This window comes from Malus sylvestris, chromosome 10 (assembly GCF_916048215.2).
Source record: "Malus sylvestris chromosome 10, drMalSylv7.2, whole genome shotgun sequence".
In the NCBI taxonomy this organism is placed as follows: Eukaryota; Viridiplantae; Streptophyta; class Magnoliopsida; order Rosales; family Rosaceae; genus Malus; species Malus sylvestris.
Genome location: NC_062269.1, coordinates 8,371,337 through 8,389,165, shown reverse-complemented (window position 1 = coordinate 8,389,165; position 17,829 = coordinate 8,371,337). Strand labels below are relative to the sequence as shown.

The following is a 17,829-nucleotide window of genomic DNA, read 5'->3' as shown; positions in this document are numbered from 1 at the left end:
TACCGCCTCCGAACAACCGCTACTTCGGCCCATACATGGATTCGATTTGAAGACTTGGGGGACTACATTATGTACCATATATTGGGCCTCAACTGGGCCTCATGAAAAATATTTGGGGGACTTAGCCCATCACTTATGTATTGAGGAGTGAGCTCTTATTCTATGAAAGGAACTCCATCACTTTCATTAGAGAGCACCCATTCTTCATGTACTGAGGAGTAAGCCCTTATTTTATAAAAGAGGCTCCCTCACCATCACTAGAAAGCATCGCCGCTAGCTGAGCAACCACATCGCTGCGAGCATCACTCTTAACCCATCACTTATGTATTGGGAAGCGAGCCCTTATCTTATAAAAGGGACTCTCTTACCATCATTAGAGAGCATCGCTGCCTACTGAGCAACCGTCTCGCCGCAAGCATCAACTCTAGCCCATCATTTATGTATTGAAGAGCGAGCCCTTATTCTATAAAAGAGACTCTCTCACCATCAACGCCGTAAGCCGAGCCAACCAATGCAACATAAACCACAAGCAGAGCAGCCTCGCAATATATGCTACTTCTAATTGATCATCATTTCACTCTAAGCAACGTCTCATATCAAGTATCAGTTCAAGACAACATCTAGTTACTTCGACCCACACATGGATTGAATTTCAAGTCTCTAGCCAAAAGACTATCTTGACTGAAGACTTGAGGAACTACTGTTTGTACCATACTTAGGGCCTCCGTATTTAGATCTCCTATAAATACTCGGGGGACTTAAATGTTATTATGTAATAAAGGAAGGGGCAAATATGTAATAAGTGAGGAGCCCTTATTCTATAAAATGACACCTCACTCTCCTCATTAGAGGAGGCCAATTCTTAGGCCTGACCCCTCACCCTCTGAAAGCCTCTCATACTCTGAGATTCAAAGCTCTCATCCTCACAAAGAAGCTTTCTCTATCCTCTTCAACATCTCAAAGAAATACAATATCAGTGTGGACGTAGCCCAAACATTGGGGTGAACCACGATACATCTTGTGTTATTTACTTTCTTGCAGATTCACGGTCGGATTTACGTTGTTCCAAGACCCCTCTTGTTTTGTGCATCAACAGGCAGCATGCCAAAAAAAAAAAACGGCAAGCCCAAAATAATGGGCTGGAATGTTATGTGAAGGGCGAAGGCCCATATGCCCAAAAGAGCCAGGCCCTATGGCTTCAAATTTATTCGGCACCCTGCTGCTATTATCACCAACCAGGTGATCAAAAGTACGCCCAATACTCCAAAATTATTCGGCACCCTGCTGCTATTATCACCAACCAGGTGATCAAAAGTACGCCCAGTACTCTAAAATTATTCGGCACCCTGCCGCTATTATCACCAACCAGGTGATCAAAAGTACATCCAGTACTCCAAAATTATACATGAGCATCACTCATGTCAATCATACATAAACATTCATGAGCATCACTCATGTCAATCATACATAAACATTCATAATCATTCATGTCAACATTCATGTCAACATTCATGAGCATCACTCATGTCAACATTCATGAGCATCACCCATGTCAATCAGCTTCGAAAGCTTCATTTACAGAGCTCTAGCTTCAAAAGCTCAATTTACAAAAGCTCCAGCTTCGAAGCCTTATCTACAGAGCTCTAGCTCTAAAGCTTCACTTGCAAAACTTCACCTACAAAGCTTCAGTGCAGGATATACAAATACCGCCGCCGAACAACCGCCACTTCGACCCATACATGGATTCAATTTGAAGTTTCCAGCCAACAGACCCTATTGATTGAAGACTTGGGGGACTACACTATGTACCATATATTGGGCTTCCACAACTGGGCCTTATGAAAAATACTTGGAGGGACTTAGCCCATCACTTTTGTACTGAGGAGTGAACCTTTATTTTATAAAAGGAACTCCCTCACTTTCATTAGAGAACACCCATTATTCATGTATTGAGGAGCGAACCCTTATTTTATAAAAGGAGCTCCCTCACCTTCATTAGAGAGCATCGCCGCCAGCTGAGCAACCGCCTTGCCGTGAGCATCACTCCTAACCCATTATTCATGTACTAAGGAGCAAGCCCTTATTTTATAAAAGGGACTCCCTCACCTTTATTAGAGAGCATCGTCGCCAGCTGAGCAACCGCATCGCCGCGAGCATCACTCCTAACCCATCACTTATGTATTGAGGAACGAGCCCTTATTTTACAAAAGGGACTCCCTCACCATCATTAGAGAGCATCAACTCTAGCCCATCATTCATGTATTGAGGAACGAGCCTTTATTTTATAAAAGGGACTCATTCACCTTCAACGCCACAAGCCGAGCCAACCAAGGTAACATAAGCCACAAGCAGAGTAGTCTCGCAACATGTGCTACTTCTAGTTGAGCATCATTTCAGATTGGGCACCGCCTCATATCGAGTATCAGTTCTAGACGACATCTAGTTACTTCGGCCCACACATGAACTGAATTTTCAAGTCTCCAGCCAAAAGACTCTCTTGACTGAAGACTTGAGGGAATACTGTTTGTACCATACTTAGGGCCTTCGTATTTAGACCTGGTATAAATACTCGGGGGACTCAAATGTAATTATGTAATGAATGAAGGGGCAAATATGTAAAAAGAGGAGGAGCCCTTAGTCTATAAAAGGGTCTCCTCACCCTCATAATCCAGAAGCCTCACTCTCACATTACAAAGCTCTCATCCTCACAAGCAGAGAGCTCTCTCAAACTCTATTTTTCTCTGAGGGATTCCCCCTTATCATTGTAACCCATACATACAGTTAGAGAGAAATACAATCAACATCAGTGTGAATGTAGCCCAAACATTGGGGTGAACCACGATACATCTTATGTTCTTTACTTTCTTGCAGATTCACGGTCGGATTTACGTTGTTCCAAGACCTCCGGTTTTGTGCATCAACAAGCTTTTTCTGCTAATAGCTGGGACCTAAAATCCTTGAGTGAAATGACATTGTCTCTCCCCCTTATAACTGTTCGAAAAGTATTATACTCAACAGGCGAGCCTTTAAGTGCCAAAATTACAATGTCATCATCTTCAAAGATCACTCCTGTAGCAGAGAGATGATCTTGTACATCCTTAATCCTTTGAAGATATTGAGAGACAGAATCAGAACCTTTCTTTATATTTTGCAACTCAGTTTTCAACTGAAAAATACTTGCTTTTGTGACTGTGGAGAACCTATCCTTCAAATTAGTCCACATATCATGAGAAGTAAGACAACCAATGATACAAGACATGGCTGTGGGAGATAGTGTAGCAATGATCAACTACATGAGAGCATGATCATGCATTTTCTAAATTTGAAATTCCTCAGTTTCAACACCTTCAACATCCGAATCATCTTTAAACCGAGTAGGACATGGATGAGTGCCAGCAACAAAGTCAAAGATACTATGACTTTCAAGAAGTAATCGAATTTGATAATTCCATACAAGATAATTTGTATTATCAAGCTTCACAGTAACAGAATTAGAGACATTCGTAATGAGATTCGTGATCGGAGACTATACAATCTGTAATTGTGCAGCAGTCACCATATTTGTAGAGATAACTATGCAAGAGTTTGAGAATTTATGAAAACAATCACATAATTAGGGTTTTAGAAAGAGGAATCATACAAACTTTCAAAGAAATTAACTTGGAGAGATCTTGTAAATTGATATCAATGCAAACAGATCTTGTAAGAGGCAATTAATCGAACACTTGGCGTGCACAATCATGCATATACTTCACGGAACAACATCGCTGATACACAAACTCACAGAGCTATAGAGAGAGGAAAAAGAGCAGAAATTCACACCATAACAAATTAATCAGGAATGCGGAAGCAAAAAGCAACTCAGGATCAAGAAATCTTCATCACTGGCGAGGATACCATGTCAGAATACAAAGGAATTCTTGTTCATCATCTATGTTCTTGATAGAGAGAGATTCGAGAGAATGGTAGTCTTAGAGAGAGAAATGAATTATATCTTGTATGTATTGAAATGAATGAATATGTGTTACAACAGCTACACATATATATAGACAAGGCTATCTTAGTCACTAAGTTAACTACTGATAACAAACTTAACTACTTAGCAACCTAATCTATGTACACTTGTCAATATTTGAAGCATCTAATACATCTTTACAGTGTCCACATGAAATAGGAAATTAATTTTTCATTTTGGTAGAATTGGACTTCGGGGAGAGGTGGTATGCGCATCAATTGCAAACAAACTAAAATAAAATAAAACAATAAAAGATTGTTCATTAATATACACATCCATGTCTTCACACATCTTCTCAACCTATAAAATAATATTAAAGTAAAAAAGAGGCAAAACGTATGTTAGAGTGAATGTAGCAAACTCGATAATTATTCTTCCTCGTAAGTTTTGTCGAACCCTAATTGTATTTTTAAACTTTCTATCAAATTAATCGAGGAATTATATTTCTACCTAGTATTATTGGTTTAGGTTTTCAAATTAGGTCCGAGGATTTTCTTTACCTCTGCGTCAGCTACAAAAATATAAAATAATAATAATTTAATTTCCAATCCTGCCCTCCTCTAGTCTTCCATACGCTTTATATACATGGAACAGATCCACCGTCACATTCCAAGCTAATAATATATTGTAAGAAGAAAAATTTGCACATGACAGTGTATTATTAGATAAGAAACATGTGGTGGTGAACCCATTCCATGTAAGTCCTTGCTATCCTTGTTTCGCCACTTTGTCAAGCAATGTGGCCACAGCTTTTTCTATATTGAACCCAAAGCTAGAGATTTTCTTGTCATGACAGAATAGGTTCTTTGGAATCCTACACTTCAAAAGAACATACACTTTCTGGTGCATGGTGACAAATTGGCAATTGTTAATTTATTTTCATTACAAGTGATCTCCTACGCTAATGGTGAGGAATGAGGGTTTGAAACCTTGATATCATGGGTTCAAAACCCTAACCATTAGAACGATCCACCACTTACAACAGTTGTTTAATTTTCCCTCTTTAGTTGCTGGAGGTATGAGCACTGTGGCACCACCAGTTACATTGCGCGGCGACCACGGAGCACCACCGTGCCGTGTTCTAGTCCAAATTTAGATAGAGATAGAGAGATAGCAATGCTAGAACCTGGAAAGGGGCCCACTGCGCGTAGTAGCACTCTCCCAGCCCAAGCCCAGGCGGCACTTGTTCACTCTCTCTACCTGCCACAAAAGTACGCAGCAAGGACTTACATAGCACCGGCATGGTGTACCTGTGCCAATTATACAAGAACATGTATTACCTTTCTTCCACATCTGTGCATTATTGGCACGAGACACCACTGTGATGGTGAACTCTTGCCATACAAGAAGTTGTCATTGTTTAGAGTAGTCATTTGGTGACGAGCATGCAAAGTGTACTATAATACTCACATAAAGTGATTAGAAAAGAAAGCCAACATTGCTTCCATCTGCTTTATGGATCTTCAAGTAGACTACCTTGCTCGTTTCGTTTATGGATACAAGAATTGTGCCAAACTCATTTTTGGCTTCTAGGATATTATTGCATCTAATTTTGGTATAATTGACGACTCTTAAAATGGTGAGCATGAATTTAATCGTGGTAGTATCTTGTGTTCCTTTGATTCCTGGACTAAACAGATTTCAGTTTTCCCAATTCGAAGCGGGTCATATCTTCAGAATAAAGTATGCCGTTGGGAGAAATCAGCCGTTGTAGAGCGAGGAAAAACCGACTCTGAGAATGAAGACTGGTATTCAGACAAGTTCAAATCGGTAAATACTTTAAAACAGGCAGAACCAGAGAGATATTGTGCTTACCCACTGGAATGCTGCCAGTGCCCACCAGCAGCCTGCTAAGCCAACTCCTCTACTGCTCACAAGCTGGTGGAAGAAAAAATGAGGAGGGTAGTGTTAGTGTATGTATAAAGAAAGAACCGATAACCAAGGGCGGAGCTACCATGGGCCTAGAGGGGGCGGATGCCCCCACTGAGATTTTTCTGATGCTGGCATGCTCATCTGTTTCTGCAGCAGCAAAGCCCCCACTGCGATTTTGAGCAGCAGCAAAGCCCCCACTGCAATTTTCTGGTTCCTCCGATCTGGGTCTTTCTAAACCAGGCCAAAGGCAAAACGAACCTCTGCAGAAGCCTGATCTGATTTTTTTTTTTAAATGTAAACGAAACGGCGTCGTTTCGTATATGTTTAAAAAAAAAAAAGTTATGTTATAGTATTAGTGGGGGACCAGACTCCCATTTCTTTTTTTTTGTCTCCTAAAAAAGTTATGTTATAGTATTAGTGGGGGACCAGACTCCCATTTCTTTTTTTTTTACTCCCTTTGTTTTCGTTGCCCTTTGTCAGAGAGCAGCTTGGTGCTGCTCTGTTTGTCTTCTCCAAAGTCCAAACCAATACCTTGAAAGTTGCTCTCCTGTCCAGGTGCTCTCTGGAGCAAAGTTGCTCTTCCCAGCCATGCCAGCAGCCAGCCATTCTCTAGTCTCTAGCCGACAACATATATATATATATTTAGGTAAAATTTTTAATTCCTAAATCTATAATTCCTAACCCTAATTAATTATTTAAGACGAATTTTTGTTTAATTGGTATAGAAATATAGAATCATATGGATATGGTATGCACTAATATGGATGGTTATTGACTTATTGATTATTGATATGATGAATTCTATGATTATTGATGAATGAAATTATGAAATTATGAATTCTATAAATATGGGTATACATTTATTCAAATGATTAGTTGAATTAAATGTTTATTTGTTGAATAATTTGTATGCTTATTGGTATTAGTTAATTGAATTGTTGCCTTGGTTGGATATGGATTAGTTATTAGGCATTTATTTTATTTTTTGGTTAAGAAAGCATATATATTAATATGGATAACATTGTCAACATCTCCAAGAAAACTCAATTCTACGGCTTAACAGTCTAAAAACAAATCCATTTTTCAGAAATGGAATCATAATCATCCCCTTTCGAAACCCAAAAAAGAAGAAGAAATGGATTAGTTATTATTAGGCATATTAGTATAGTATACTCTAGGATTAAGAGTCTAAGAATTTTATTGAGATTTTTATTCTATAAATTCTACAAATTACGTATGAACCTTATATGTTATTGGTATATGACTAACTTTGTAGGCTGAAACATCATGGAGAGGTTTTTCAAAAAAATATCAGTGCCGCCACCATCCCCAATTATTGAGAAAAATAATGATACTCGGGGACATGATAGTGCAGAATTTATTTTATCAAATCTTCCATCAGATCCTGGTAAGAGAATTCGAATTTTGGATTACAATCCTAATATTCGAGATCAAGTACGAAGAGCGTATGTACTAGCTGGTCCTCAACAACCTAAAACCCATAATTTTCCTTACAAGAAATATGGAGACACGCAAAGACGATTCAACCCTGCTTGGTTTGATGATTTTCCTACTTGGTTGGAATATAGTGTAGAAAAAGATGCTGCCTTTTGTCTGTGTTGCTACCTTTTTAAACCAAACATTGGAGAACAAGCAGGTGGTGATTTCTTTGTTGGCGAAGGATTTTCTAACTGGAAGAAGAAAGAAAGACTTCTAACTCATATTGGAGGCGTCAATAGTGCACACAATCAAGCGTGGAGTAATTTTGAAGCTTTAAGGAGTCAAAAGCAACATATCCAGTCTTTTTTCTCTAAAACTCATGATGAAGCTCGAATTCAATATAGAGCTCGGTTGAATGCATCAATTGATTGTTGTCGATTTCTTTTGAGACAAGGGCTTGCATTTCGTGGTAATGATGAATCTGAACATTCAAGCAACCATGGAAACTTTCTTGAGCTTCTACAGTTTATTGCTGACCACAATGAGGATGTGAAAGCCGTTACTTTGAAAAATGCTCCGGAGAATCACAAATTGACATCACCAGATATTCAAAAAGACATTGTAAATGCTTGTGCAACTGAGACGATCAAGGCTATTATTGAAGACGTTGGCACTTCGTTGTTCTCTATTTTGATTGATGAATCTCGTGACGTATCAACGAAGGAACAAATGGCTATTGTATTGCGTTATGTGGACAAGAATGGGCATGTCGTTGAGCGTTTTATTGGCATTGAGCATGTTACTAGTACCGCTGCTCTCTCACTCAAGGAAACCATTGATGGGGTATTTTCTAGGCATAAATTGAGCATGTCTAGGTTGCGTGGGCAAGGTTACGATGGGGCCAGCAATATGCAAGGTGAGTTCAATGGTCTTAAAGCTCTTATTATGAAAGAAAGTGGTTGTGCCTATTATATTCATTGCTTTGCACATCAACTTCAATTAGCTCTTGTAGCTGTGGCAAAGAAGAACATTCAAATTGAGTCTCTTTTTAGTATAGTTACTATTTTGGTAAATGTTGTTGGAGCTTCATCGAAGCGTTGTGATCTTCTTCGGGAGAAGCAATCTATTGCAGTTATTGAAGCACTAAACAGTGGTGAGTTTACAAGTGGGAAAGGCAAAAATCAAGAAACTACTTTGAAACGTGCTGGAGAAACACGTTGGGGTTCACACTTGGGTACTTTAGTAAGTATAATGACTATGTTTTCATCCATACTTGATGTACTTGAAGTAATAGCAGATGATGGAGTAAGCTCTCAACAAAGATGTGAAGCGAATAATTTATTGGATTCCATGCAATCATTTGATTTTGTGTTTAATCTACACTTGATGAAAGATATACTTGGAATAACCAATGAATTGTCACAAGCATTGCAAAGGAAGGATCAAGATATTGTAAATGCTATGAAGTTGGTTGGAGTTTGTAAGCAAAGGTTGGAGATAATGAGGAAAAATGGTTGGGATTCTTTACTCAATGAAGTCTCAGAATTTTGTCTTAAACATGATATTGATGTGCCTAATATGGATGATATGTTTCTTTCTCGAAGGCGAGGGCAACGAAAAGCAAAAGCAGTCACAAATATGCATCACTATTGTGTTGGGATATTTTATGTTGTTTTGGATTGGCAGCTTCAAGAACTAAATAATCGTTTCAATGAGACCAACACTGAGTTACTTCTTTGTTTGGCATGTTTATGTCCAGCCGACTCCTTCTCTGCTTTTGATAGCCAAAAGCTATTGCGTCTTGCCCAATTTTATCCTAAAGACTTCTCTATGAATGAGCTGGTGATACTTAAGATTCAACTTGAGACTTACATTGTGGATATGCGGTCTAGCATTGAGTTTTCAGGTTTAAAAGAGATTGGAGATCTTGCAAAAAAAATGGTTCAATGCAAGAAACACAAGGTGTATTCGCTGGTTTACTTGCTTGTGACATTAGCACTAACTCTTCCAGTTGCTACTGCAACCGTTGAAAGAGCATTTTCGGCCATGAAAATTCTGAAGAATCGATTGAGAAATCGGATGGGAGATCAATGGATGAATGATAACATGGTTATTTTTATAGAGAGAGAGATATTTGATGGTATTGGTAATGATGTTGTCATGCAACGCTTTCAGAACATGAAAACGCGTCGAGGGATATTGTAAAGGACTGTTGTATGAAAAACTTTATGGATTAATATATAAGTATTGTGTTTAGTAAATTCTTAAGCTTTTTAATTATGACTTTGTTGTTTGAGGATGCCCCCATTCACACAAATCTCTGGCTTCGTCCCTGCCGATAACAGTTTAAGAAGACACCAGAAAAATATCTTACCAGCAATAGCAGTGCACCTAAGGAAAAGCATCCGCTCATGGACAGACTAATAAATCTGAGATCTCGTCCGGCCTGAAATAAACAAAATATTGATGCTGGAGAAAAGTTTGTAACTATGATTGGAGAGAGCTCTCTAAAATAATATCTAAAATCAACGAATAAGTTGAAGTTTATTTTAACTCCAAACATTTCAATCATGAGAGGGTATAATTATAATTTGGATAGTGGATACCAAGAAAATATGACACAATCAGCAGAACAATCTTGTTGAACGCGTGTTTGTCCTGTGATACTCAAATTTCACAAACAAAAGAAAAGGCTACTTCCAGAAGTACTATTTCCCAAAACCAAACATCTCGAGAGGCTTATGTGTTTCCTTATTTCTCTCAAGTGTTAATTCTGATCATGGGAAGCATGGCAGAAGGGGGATGTAGACACCTACCATCAACTACGTCGCCCATACGAAATTCCTAGGTCAAAACTTTTCAGTTAAACTAATATTAAAACTCATAATAAAGATAGAAAATTGAGCTTACTATGCATATTTCATGAAGTTAACACAAATTACAAGAAGCATTCATCAGACGTTATACCATGCCATGAGGATATTAGAATCCTATTCAAGTGTCTAACATGACCATCAGATTTCCTAAAACCCTTCCAAGAGAGCATATATTCCACATTCAAAAACAGGATGAACCGCTCATTATTTCCAATGGAAACACAGTATTGTAGTTTTTACCAATTTTGGGTCAAAACGACAGGCACAATTTGTGCAAACAAAAATGCTTATAATAAGAATGTGAGAAAAATCATTACTAAAGATAAAATTAAACATACCAGCAATGTTCCCTCAAGGCTGTGAGTTGGGGGGGTCACAATTAATGCAAGAAAATATGGTACCAGCACTTTATGCATCTGCATTAACACAAACCAGAATATTAGTACATTTGTGGCACATTTTTTGTAATTACGATTTTTCAAGACCAGCCGCCTTATGGAACAGACATCAGTTAGTCCAACTTTTTTAGCTCAACGGATACCCTCAGTCAAAAATCATATATATATGGAGCTCAAAAGTTGGATGTTATTGGAAGAATAAGTGGTAATGATTCAGTTTAAAAGCTGTTGTCACGACTCACAAACCACTTATACCATGTTATCTGGTGGAAGCTACAAATGGATCAGTGATTTACGCACTCTTATTCTCACCTAGCACACCCCTAAATATTTATGGCATTTGGATTAAATGAATCAATGGAAAATCAAGGGACAGAAATAAAAAAGGGGTATGTAGAAAGAGAAAAGGGGCGTGCAGGAATCATTTCCTACAATATTGTAGAATAATCAATATAACTTATGATGGAGCAATAAAACCCAACTTGACACTCCCCTTGATTAAGATACCACAATACAACTTATAATTAATGGCAACAAGAAACAGGAAGTAGGACGACATTAACAAGTTCAAGAAAGCAAGAACCAACCTCCTGAATGATCATCTGATCAGGTGTAAAGATATTGGGAAACAACCATGGAATAAATGTTCCGACAATCCCTAATACTGAACCAAGTATAGCTCCAATGATGACAAGTGACTTGAGCAGCATTCGAGCCTGTTTCATATCAAAAAATTTCAGAAGACAATGAATAAATAAAGATTAATAAGGCATATTCATTGAAGGGTAAACAACCAATTTAGTCCCTGCATTATCACCCTAGTGAAAATTGGGTCCCTAAACTATTTTTTCAGAAAAATTAGTCCCTGAATTATAAAAATCTGCCAATTACATCCCTAATGTTATATTTGAAGCTACTATATTCAATTTTTCGTCCATTTAAGTCACATTACTTGCATGTGATACACATAGGAGGGTAGATTGGTAGTTTTTCATAAAGAAATAGTGTATAGAGTTAACTTTGGAGGATAAATTGATAGTTTTTCATACAGAAATATTGTAAGTTAACTTTTGAGGGTAAATTAGACATTAAATTCGCAACCTATATGAAATGTTAAGGGCTTATAGACAAGAAAATGATGGTATTACACTCTAAAGTGTGTCAAGTGACTTAAGTTGACGAAAAATTGGATAAAATAGCTTTGAATATAATAGTAGGGATGAAATTAGCAATTTATAATGAATTTAGGGACTTATTTTACCGAAAAAATAATTCAGGAACCTAATTTTCATTGAGGTGATAGTTCAAGGATTAAATCGGCACTTCACCCTTCATTGAAAGAGGAGAATTCTATCTAGTTTATTCGTCGCACCAAAATACACATGAAGCATTTTCGCATCTCAACCAGTACAACCAAGATTGAAAATTAGATGTTACCATACTAGACAATGAATAAATAAAGATTAATACAACATATTCATTGAAAGAGGAGTATTCTATCTAGTTTATTTGTCGCACCAAAATACACATGAAGAATTTTCGCATCTCAACCAGTACAACCAAGATTGAAAATTAGATGTTACCATACTAGACAATGAATAAATAAAGATTAATACAGCATATTCATTGAAAGAGGAGTATTCTATCTAGTTTATTTGTCGCACCAAAATACACATGAAGAATTTTCGCATCTCAACCAGTACAACCAAGATTGAAAATTAGATGTTACCATATTAATAGAATTGAGTAGGACAAACCTTTGCCAAACTTCGATTTACTCCATATATAAACTCGGGCATAAACGATTGTGCAGTTTGAGAGAGAGGTTCACCCCACACTGTACACATGCAGAATGTTTGAATCATGACCTAGAGAAAATGGTGAGGGATCAATGCAAATAACCATCTTATGTACAAAAAGAAAGACCAACAAGACAAATTTGACCAAAACCAACCTGATGAGCAGCCATGGTATTTGTTCCCATAGATGTCGCAAAATACACAAGGAGAGAGTAGAAAGCCACCTATATATCACAGTACCTCTATTAGAGAACAAAACATATTTAGTTGAAGGTTACAGTTGGGTAGAATATATTGGTTGCCTAATCTGGTTATGGGTGTGAACTAGTGTTTTCCTGAATTAACTGATTTGGTGGTAGTTTAGATTACTATTATGCTTAGGTTGTGTTCTCTTTAAATCCTTCTGTGATTAAACCAACTTTCTCCTTTCTTTCTCATCATGGTATTAGCGCATTGATTTTGACTCTTTGAGATTCAATCTTCTTCTAGAAAAAGAGAATTTTGTTTCATTTTTTCAACAAACTTCGCTATGCTATATCTACGTCGTCATATTTCTGAACAAACGTCTCTATGATGTCTTTGAGTTGTGAAGACACATAATGCGATCAGTTGTATCACATGATGCCTAAGTTGTTAAAGCAGACTAATATGTCTAGTTGTTCTTCAGGAGAGCATCAGCATCCAAGAATTTTGGAGTTCCAGTTCAAAATTGCCCCTTATCAATTTGAGGATGAGTTCAAGAGTCTAAATGATGACAAATTTGCATGAAACTAGATAAAGAAATCTAATTGAGTAAACTATAACCTTTGACATCATTGTAATAAATACGGGAGCAGCAAGTCCAAGTACTGTTAGAAGTTCCTTGGACGAGGGAACAGAGATGGCATAGGCATTGTATCCTTTCTTGTTGAGAGCTTCAGTCATCATATATCCTGCAATAACCTAAAATAAACCAGTGAATAGTTGTGGAAAGCAAGTTAATGCTTCGACAAAGCCATGATAGGAATATTGAAACCATAACGGTCAATAGCAATGAAAAAGGAAATTAATTTGTTAAGAACATATGATAAAATATTCAAACCTGTGACACCATTGTTGCCCACGCTGCACCAGCAATACCATAGCCTAAAAAGCTGCACAAGAGTACATCACCAACTCCATTTACGGCACTGGCTACAGCCAATGCCTTCAAAGGACCCCAGGAATCTTTCATGCCAAGACTGGGAAACAGATTCAGAATATCAGATATTGAATGAAGTAACAGCTGCTCACAAGCTCATTAACCTTGGCATTTAAATTTCCTGCCAGAGATGACCTTCCCTTAGGCAAAAAATAAGTGATTCAAGTCAAAGTAAAAGGTCAAATTGAGAATGCTTGTCTCATACTTGTTTCTGATATGTAAATTCATAAATTAAATTATATTAACTTAGCAGAATTTGATTTTTCAATTCCTATACCATGCCAATTTTCTTTCTCCGACAGTGAATTCTTCTCAGCACTCACCATATAAAATCAATATCACCCGGGTTAAAAAGATCTTAAGGCCGTTAACATATCCATTACATAGAGAAGTTGCTAGTTATTTGAACAAACAGGACAACTGGAGCTTCTATGATTACAGATTTACATCTATATCTATAAACGGTTAGAAATGTCTGATGTAGATAATCCATGGGTAGAGATATAATAACCTTGCACTCTGAGCAACCCAACCAACTAGAAGTGCAGGCCATGCCAATCCTCGTATCTGCCAACAGATTCTGTTAGATTACCAAACATTTAAAGAAATTCAATGCAGGGATTCTTCTATTTGTAGAAGAACATGAAGTAGTAAGAGATCATCCATTGAAGTGGAGGATGACATTGACATCATAGCAATAAGGTAAAGAGAAAATTCACTCTGAATTTCATATACTAATGATCAATGAGAACAGAGAAGTAATCACTTAATTTCTGGGAAAAAAATAATGTCGCAGAAGCATTTAGTTTGAACGTCCCCCACACCAACCCATTTACATGAAAAATACAAAAACAATAAGGCAGACTATTTTTTGTGGACCTTCCATAAGATAAATATAAATCATGGCAATAAACAAAAAGAAGGCAGTCTTGGGTCAAATAATATTGACACGATATTGCAAAGTCTAACACAAATCTCATTCTCAATGTATGTATCATTGTACAGCATAGGTGTGACCTAATAACTAAGAGCAAGTCAAATGTAACAAAAAGACAAAGTAAAATGACAATCTGTTAGACTTGTTATCCTTGTTTACATTTTACCATTTATAGAGAGAAGAATCTTCAGTAAGAGGTGTAATCAAGCATGTTTAGCTTAAGGGGAAAAAAACAAATGAACAATTAAAAGAAAAAAGAAGGAAAAAAACCTGAACATATGTATTTGCTGCATGAATAATATCCACATTCTTTGATCCAGTAAAAGCTGAAAAGGCCAGAAAAATTGGATCAGTCAATAATTGTCTATGATTCTATGCTAGTATTACAAACTCAGAAAACTCTTGCTATGTGCTATTTTCTAAGATGCACTACTTAAAAGGAAAAAACAATCAAGCGATATTTAAAATATGTACCAGTCCTTATTACCAGTTAGTGCCCATGAACCAAAGAATCTTGTAAATAAAAGCATTAAGAAGCCACTGGCCAATCCAACAAAGAGCAAAATAGATATCTGATGTTGCACTTCACTTTTATCCTGTACCAATTCTAAGAAGTCAAAAAAATACAGTAAAAGTCATGGAAAATAGTGATTAAAGTGGTAAATGAATCCAGCAAGAGCATCCCCAAGTATACAGAATAGAATTTTTTTCTCTCGGAAAAGTAAAGATGAAAGAAGAGAGAAAAGAATACATGGTTTTATGCCAAAGCAATAAATGTAGTCTATTAAAATGGAGTGATAACAATTAACAAATGTACATACTGAGTGCATGAACATAAAAGTAACAGTTGAACAAGACACACAACAAAACTCATGTCCATGCTCACAAGCAAGTCATCAGCTATCATTGTCTGTGTTTAACTAAAGAAGCCCTGCAATGACATTTCAATAAAGAACCAAATACATGGTTGGGCAAAAGACTACCCATCCAATGTGCATGATTCATGCCCACCTAACTACGGCCGTTTAGTTGCATCCAATTTCGCAAAAGACTATACCTCCCTGGATTCCTTTGACTTGGAATGACTACTACTATATCAGCAATCACGACTCATGCTTACAGAACTTAGGTGTTCTACACTATCTCATGTTGAGAAAAATTCCCCGAGGAACTTCTGGAGGACGTGCCGAAATGTCAACCACTGAAAGCCCCACCATGACATATCATTTTGACAAAGAGAAAGCTATCATCAATCCAGAATGGCCTCTCTTTAGCGCATGAAAATAATATAATAAACAATAGCAAAAAATCCGTAGCTTCTGTTTTTCAAAGAATAAGTTAATGATTGATCTCATAAAACCCAATCCAGGAAAAAACATCTCATTTTGTCAGCAACCGGAACAAGTTTTTACATTCGCTGAGTGATACATAATACAATTCAGAATACTTTCAAGTTGCATTGCATTGCCTGTGAATCAACGTGACACAAAAATACCCAAAAAAAATAAAAAAATTCATGGCAAACCCATCTTGTTATCAACGAAAGCCTGCACATATATCCAAGATGGAACGAGAAACTAACCCGCCTAGCAAGCGCAGTGGCAACCATGTTTGAAGTTGCAATGGAAAGGAACATGAACACGTAACTCATATAATCACACATCACAGTTCCAGGGCCTGCATATCAAAATAGTAAAATAAAGCTCAGCCAAACAAAATCTAGCACAATTACAATTTACAAAAGTATAAATTAACAATTAAATCAAAGTAAATTAGATCTAAGTACCTAAGGCAGCAAGCTCAATGGAGCTTCCCTGACCGATGACGACGGTGTCGATGAGACTCATAAGTGGGCCACACATCCAAAGCCCAGTGGCGGGTCCTGTAAACACTGCAATCTCCTTCATCTGACTCCACAGATTCCGACTCTCCAGCACTTCTTTCTTAACCTCCACAATTCCCTCCGCAGACACCGAAGCATCATCGTCCCCTCCATCGTCTGCCGCGCGGACTCCAGGTGTTTGGGCATTGCAGGCGGTACAGAACCGATTACGACGCCGTATAGGCGCGGATGAGCGTAGCCATGGGAGGCGAAGTGCAGGTGTGTGGTGAAAGCGTGGGGGGAAAGAGAGAGATGGAGTGGTGAAGGAGAGAGAAGGTTGAGAAAGAGCGTTGGGAGTAGGGTTTTGGAGGAGGGGAGAGTGAGGAGGGTGAGCTATCAGGGTTTTGGCTTGCATTTTAGGTTTTTATTTTCCGGGAAAATGGGCAGGAAAATCTCTGGCTCGAGAAAAGAAAACGGAGGAGGAAACTTGGAGGAGACTACCAACGCCAAGAAGTTCGTGTTGGGTCTTCGAACCCGGCATATACCCAATTGGATCTTAAGCCCGATCAGCTGGTAATAACCCACACAACCCCAGCTCAATCTAATCATTTATTGGGTTAGGTTGAACCGGATCCCTTCCAGATCCAAGGGTAATTGAGTCCAATGATCAAATTATTCGGGCTATTGATGTGAAATCTCGTTCTTGGATTTCATTGTTATAATCTACATATTTATAATATTGAGATTTTATATTCTTTCTCGAGAATTTATTTTAAATTGTTTGAATTTAGATTTTAATTAAACTAGTTACGAAGTTTGAAGTTTGGAAATTAATTATTTAAAATCCGTAGATCTTTCGACGTCACAATTTATATTTTTGAATAGATATTGAAACCACGAACGTTTAGGCAAAAGTCGTTTGCGAGTTCGGATTATAACCGTATAGTTACGAACATTTAAAGTTGTTTTACTAAACTATAAATTTTAAATCATTTAAACTTCCACAAGGAAGAAGCCTAATTAGATTTAAGCAAAAATAAAAGGATCAATCAGTTAGAAGGAGAAGGAGGAATCAAATTAAAAAGGGGAAGGTTTCTGAAAAAAAATGGGAAGGGGTTGCTGCTAACCTATTTTGGGGGTGAATTGGACCTGTTAACCCACAAACTTGACCCACTTATATCTTCTTCATCCGAGCTCCGTTTTGGGTGATCTTGGTGTCCATGGAAAGCTCTTGATGAGCCCTATATCTCTGCAGTGTTAGATTTCTAATTTTCTTATCCATTTTTCCAGTTCGAGGCAGCAAAGTTCCGTGGGTTTTCGACGATTTGTCATTTTTTCGGTGACTTCAGCAACCATTTCTTTCGAGTGAGGTATTAAACTTCATCTACTCTTCTTAATCTTCAAGTTGGTATGCTTGATTTGTTCTTTCGTATTCGTTTTAGAGTTGGGTGTTTAGAACCTTAGAAACCTGGTTTTCCCAGATGAATTTG

At 37.5% G+C, this 17,829-nt stretch overlaps 2 protein-coding genes across 2 annotated transcripts; one reads left to right on the top strand and one right to left on the bottom strand.

The window, feature by feature from the left end:
• Positions 1 to 5,431: 5,431 nt before the first annotated feature.
• Positions 5,432 to 16,864, bottom strand: LOC126584982 (protein DETOXIFICATION 46, chloroplastic-like). Its single transcript, XM_050249363.1, has 14 exons — positions 16,304 to 16,864; positions 16,100 to 16,194; positions 15,005 to 15,113; positions 14,788 to 14,843; positions 14,092 to 14,147; positions 13,482 to 13,620; positions 13,205 to 13,342; positions 12,556 to 12,624; positions 12,359 to 12,469; positions 11,189 to 11,317; positions 10,542 to 10,619; positions 9,702 to 9,773; positions 5,831 to 5,893; positions 5,432 to 5,747 (listed from the first exon to the last, which is right to left on the bottom strand). Exons 1-14 carry the CDS (start codon positions 16,752 to 16,754, stop codon positions 5,646 to 5,648), a joined length of 1,668 nt encoding a protein of 555 aa, XP_050105320.1. The 5' UTR covers positions 16,755 to 16,864; the 3' UTR covers positions 5,432 to 5,645.
• LOC126584981 (uncharacterized) lies at positions 5,961 to 9,588 on the top strand. Its single transcript, XM_050249362.1, has 2 exons — positions 5,961 to 6,533; positions 7,164 to 9,588. The coding sequence occupies exon 2, from the start codon at positions 7,175 to 7,177 to the stop codon at positions 9,530 to 9,532; it is 2,358 nt and encodes a 785-aa protein (XP_050105319.1). The 5' UTR covers positions 5,961 to 6,533; positions 7,164 to 7,174; the 3' UTR covers positions 9,533 to 9,588.
• Positions 16,865 to 17,829: the final 965 nt, after the last annotated feature.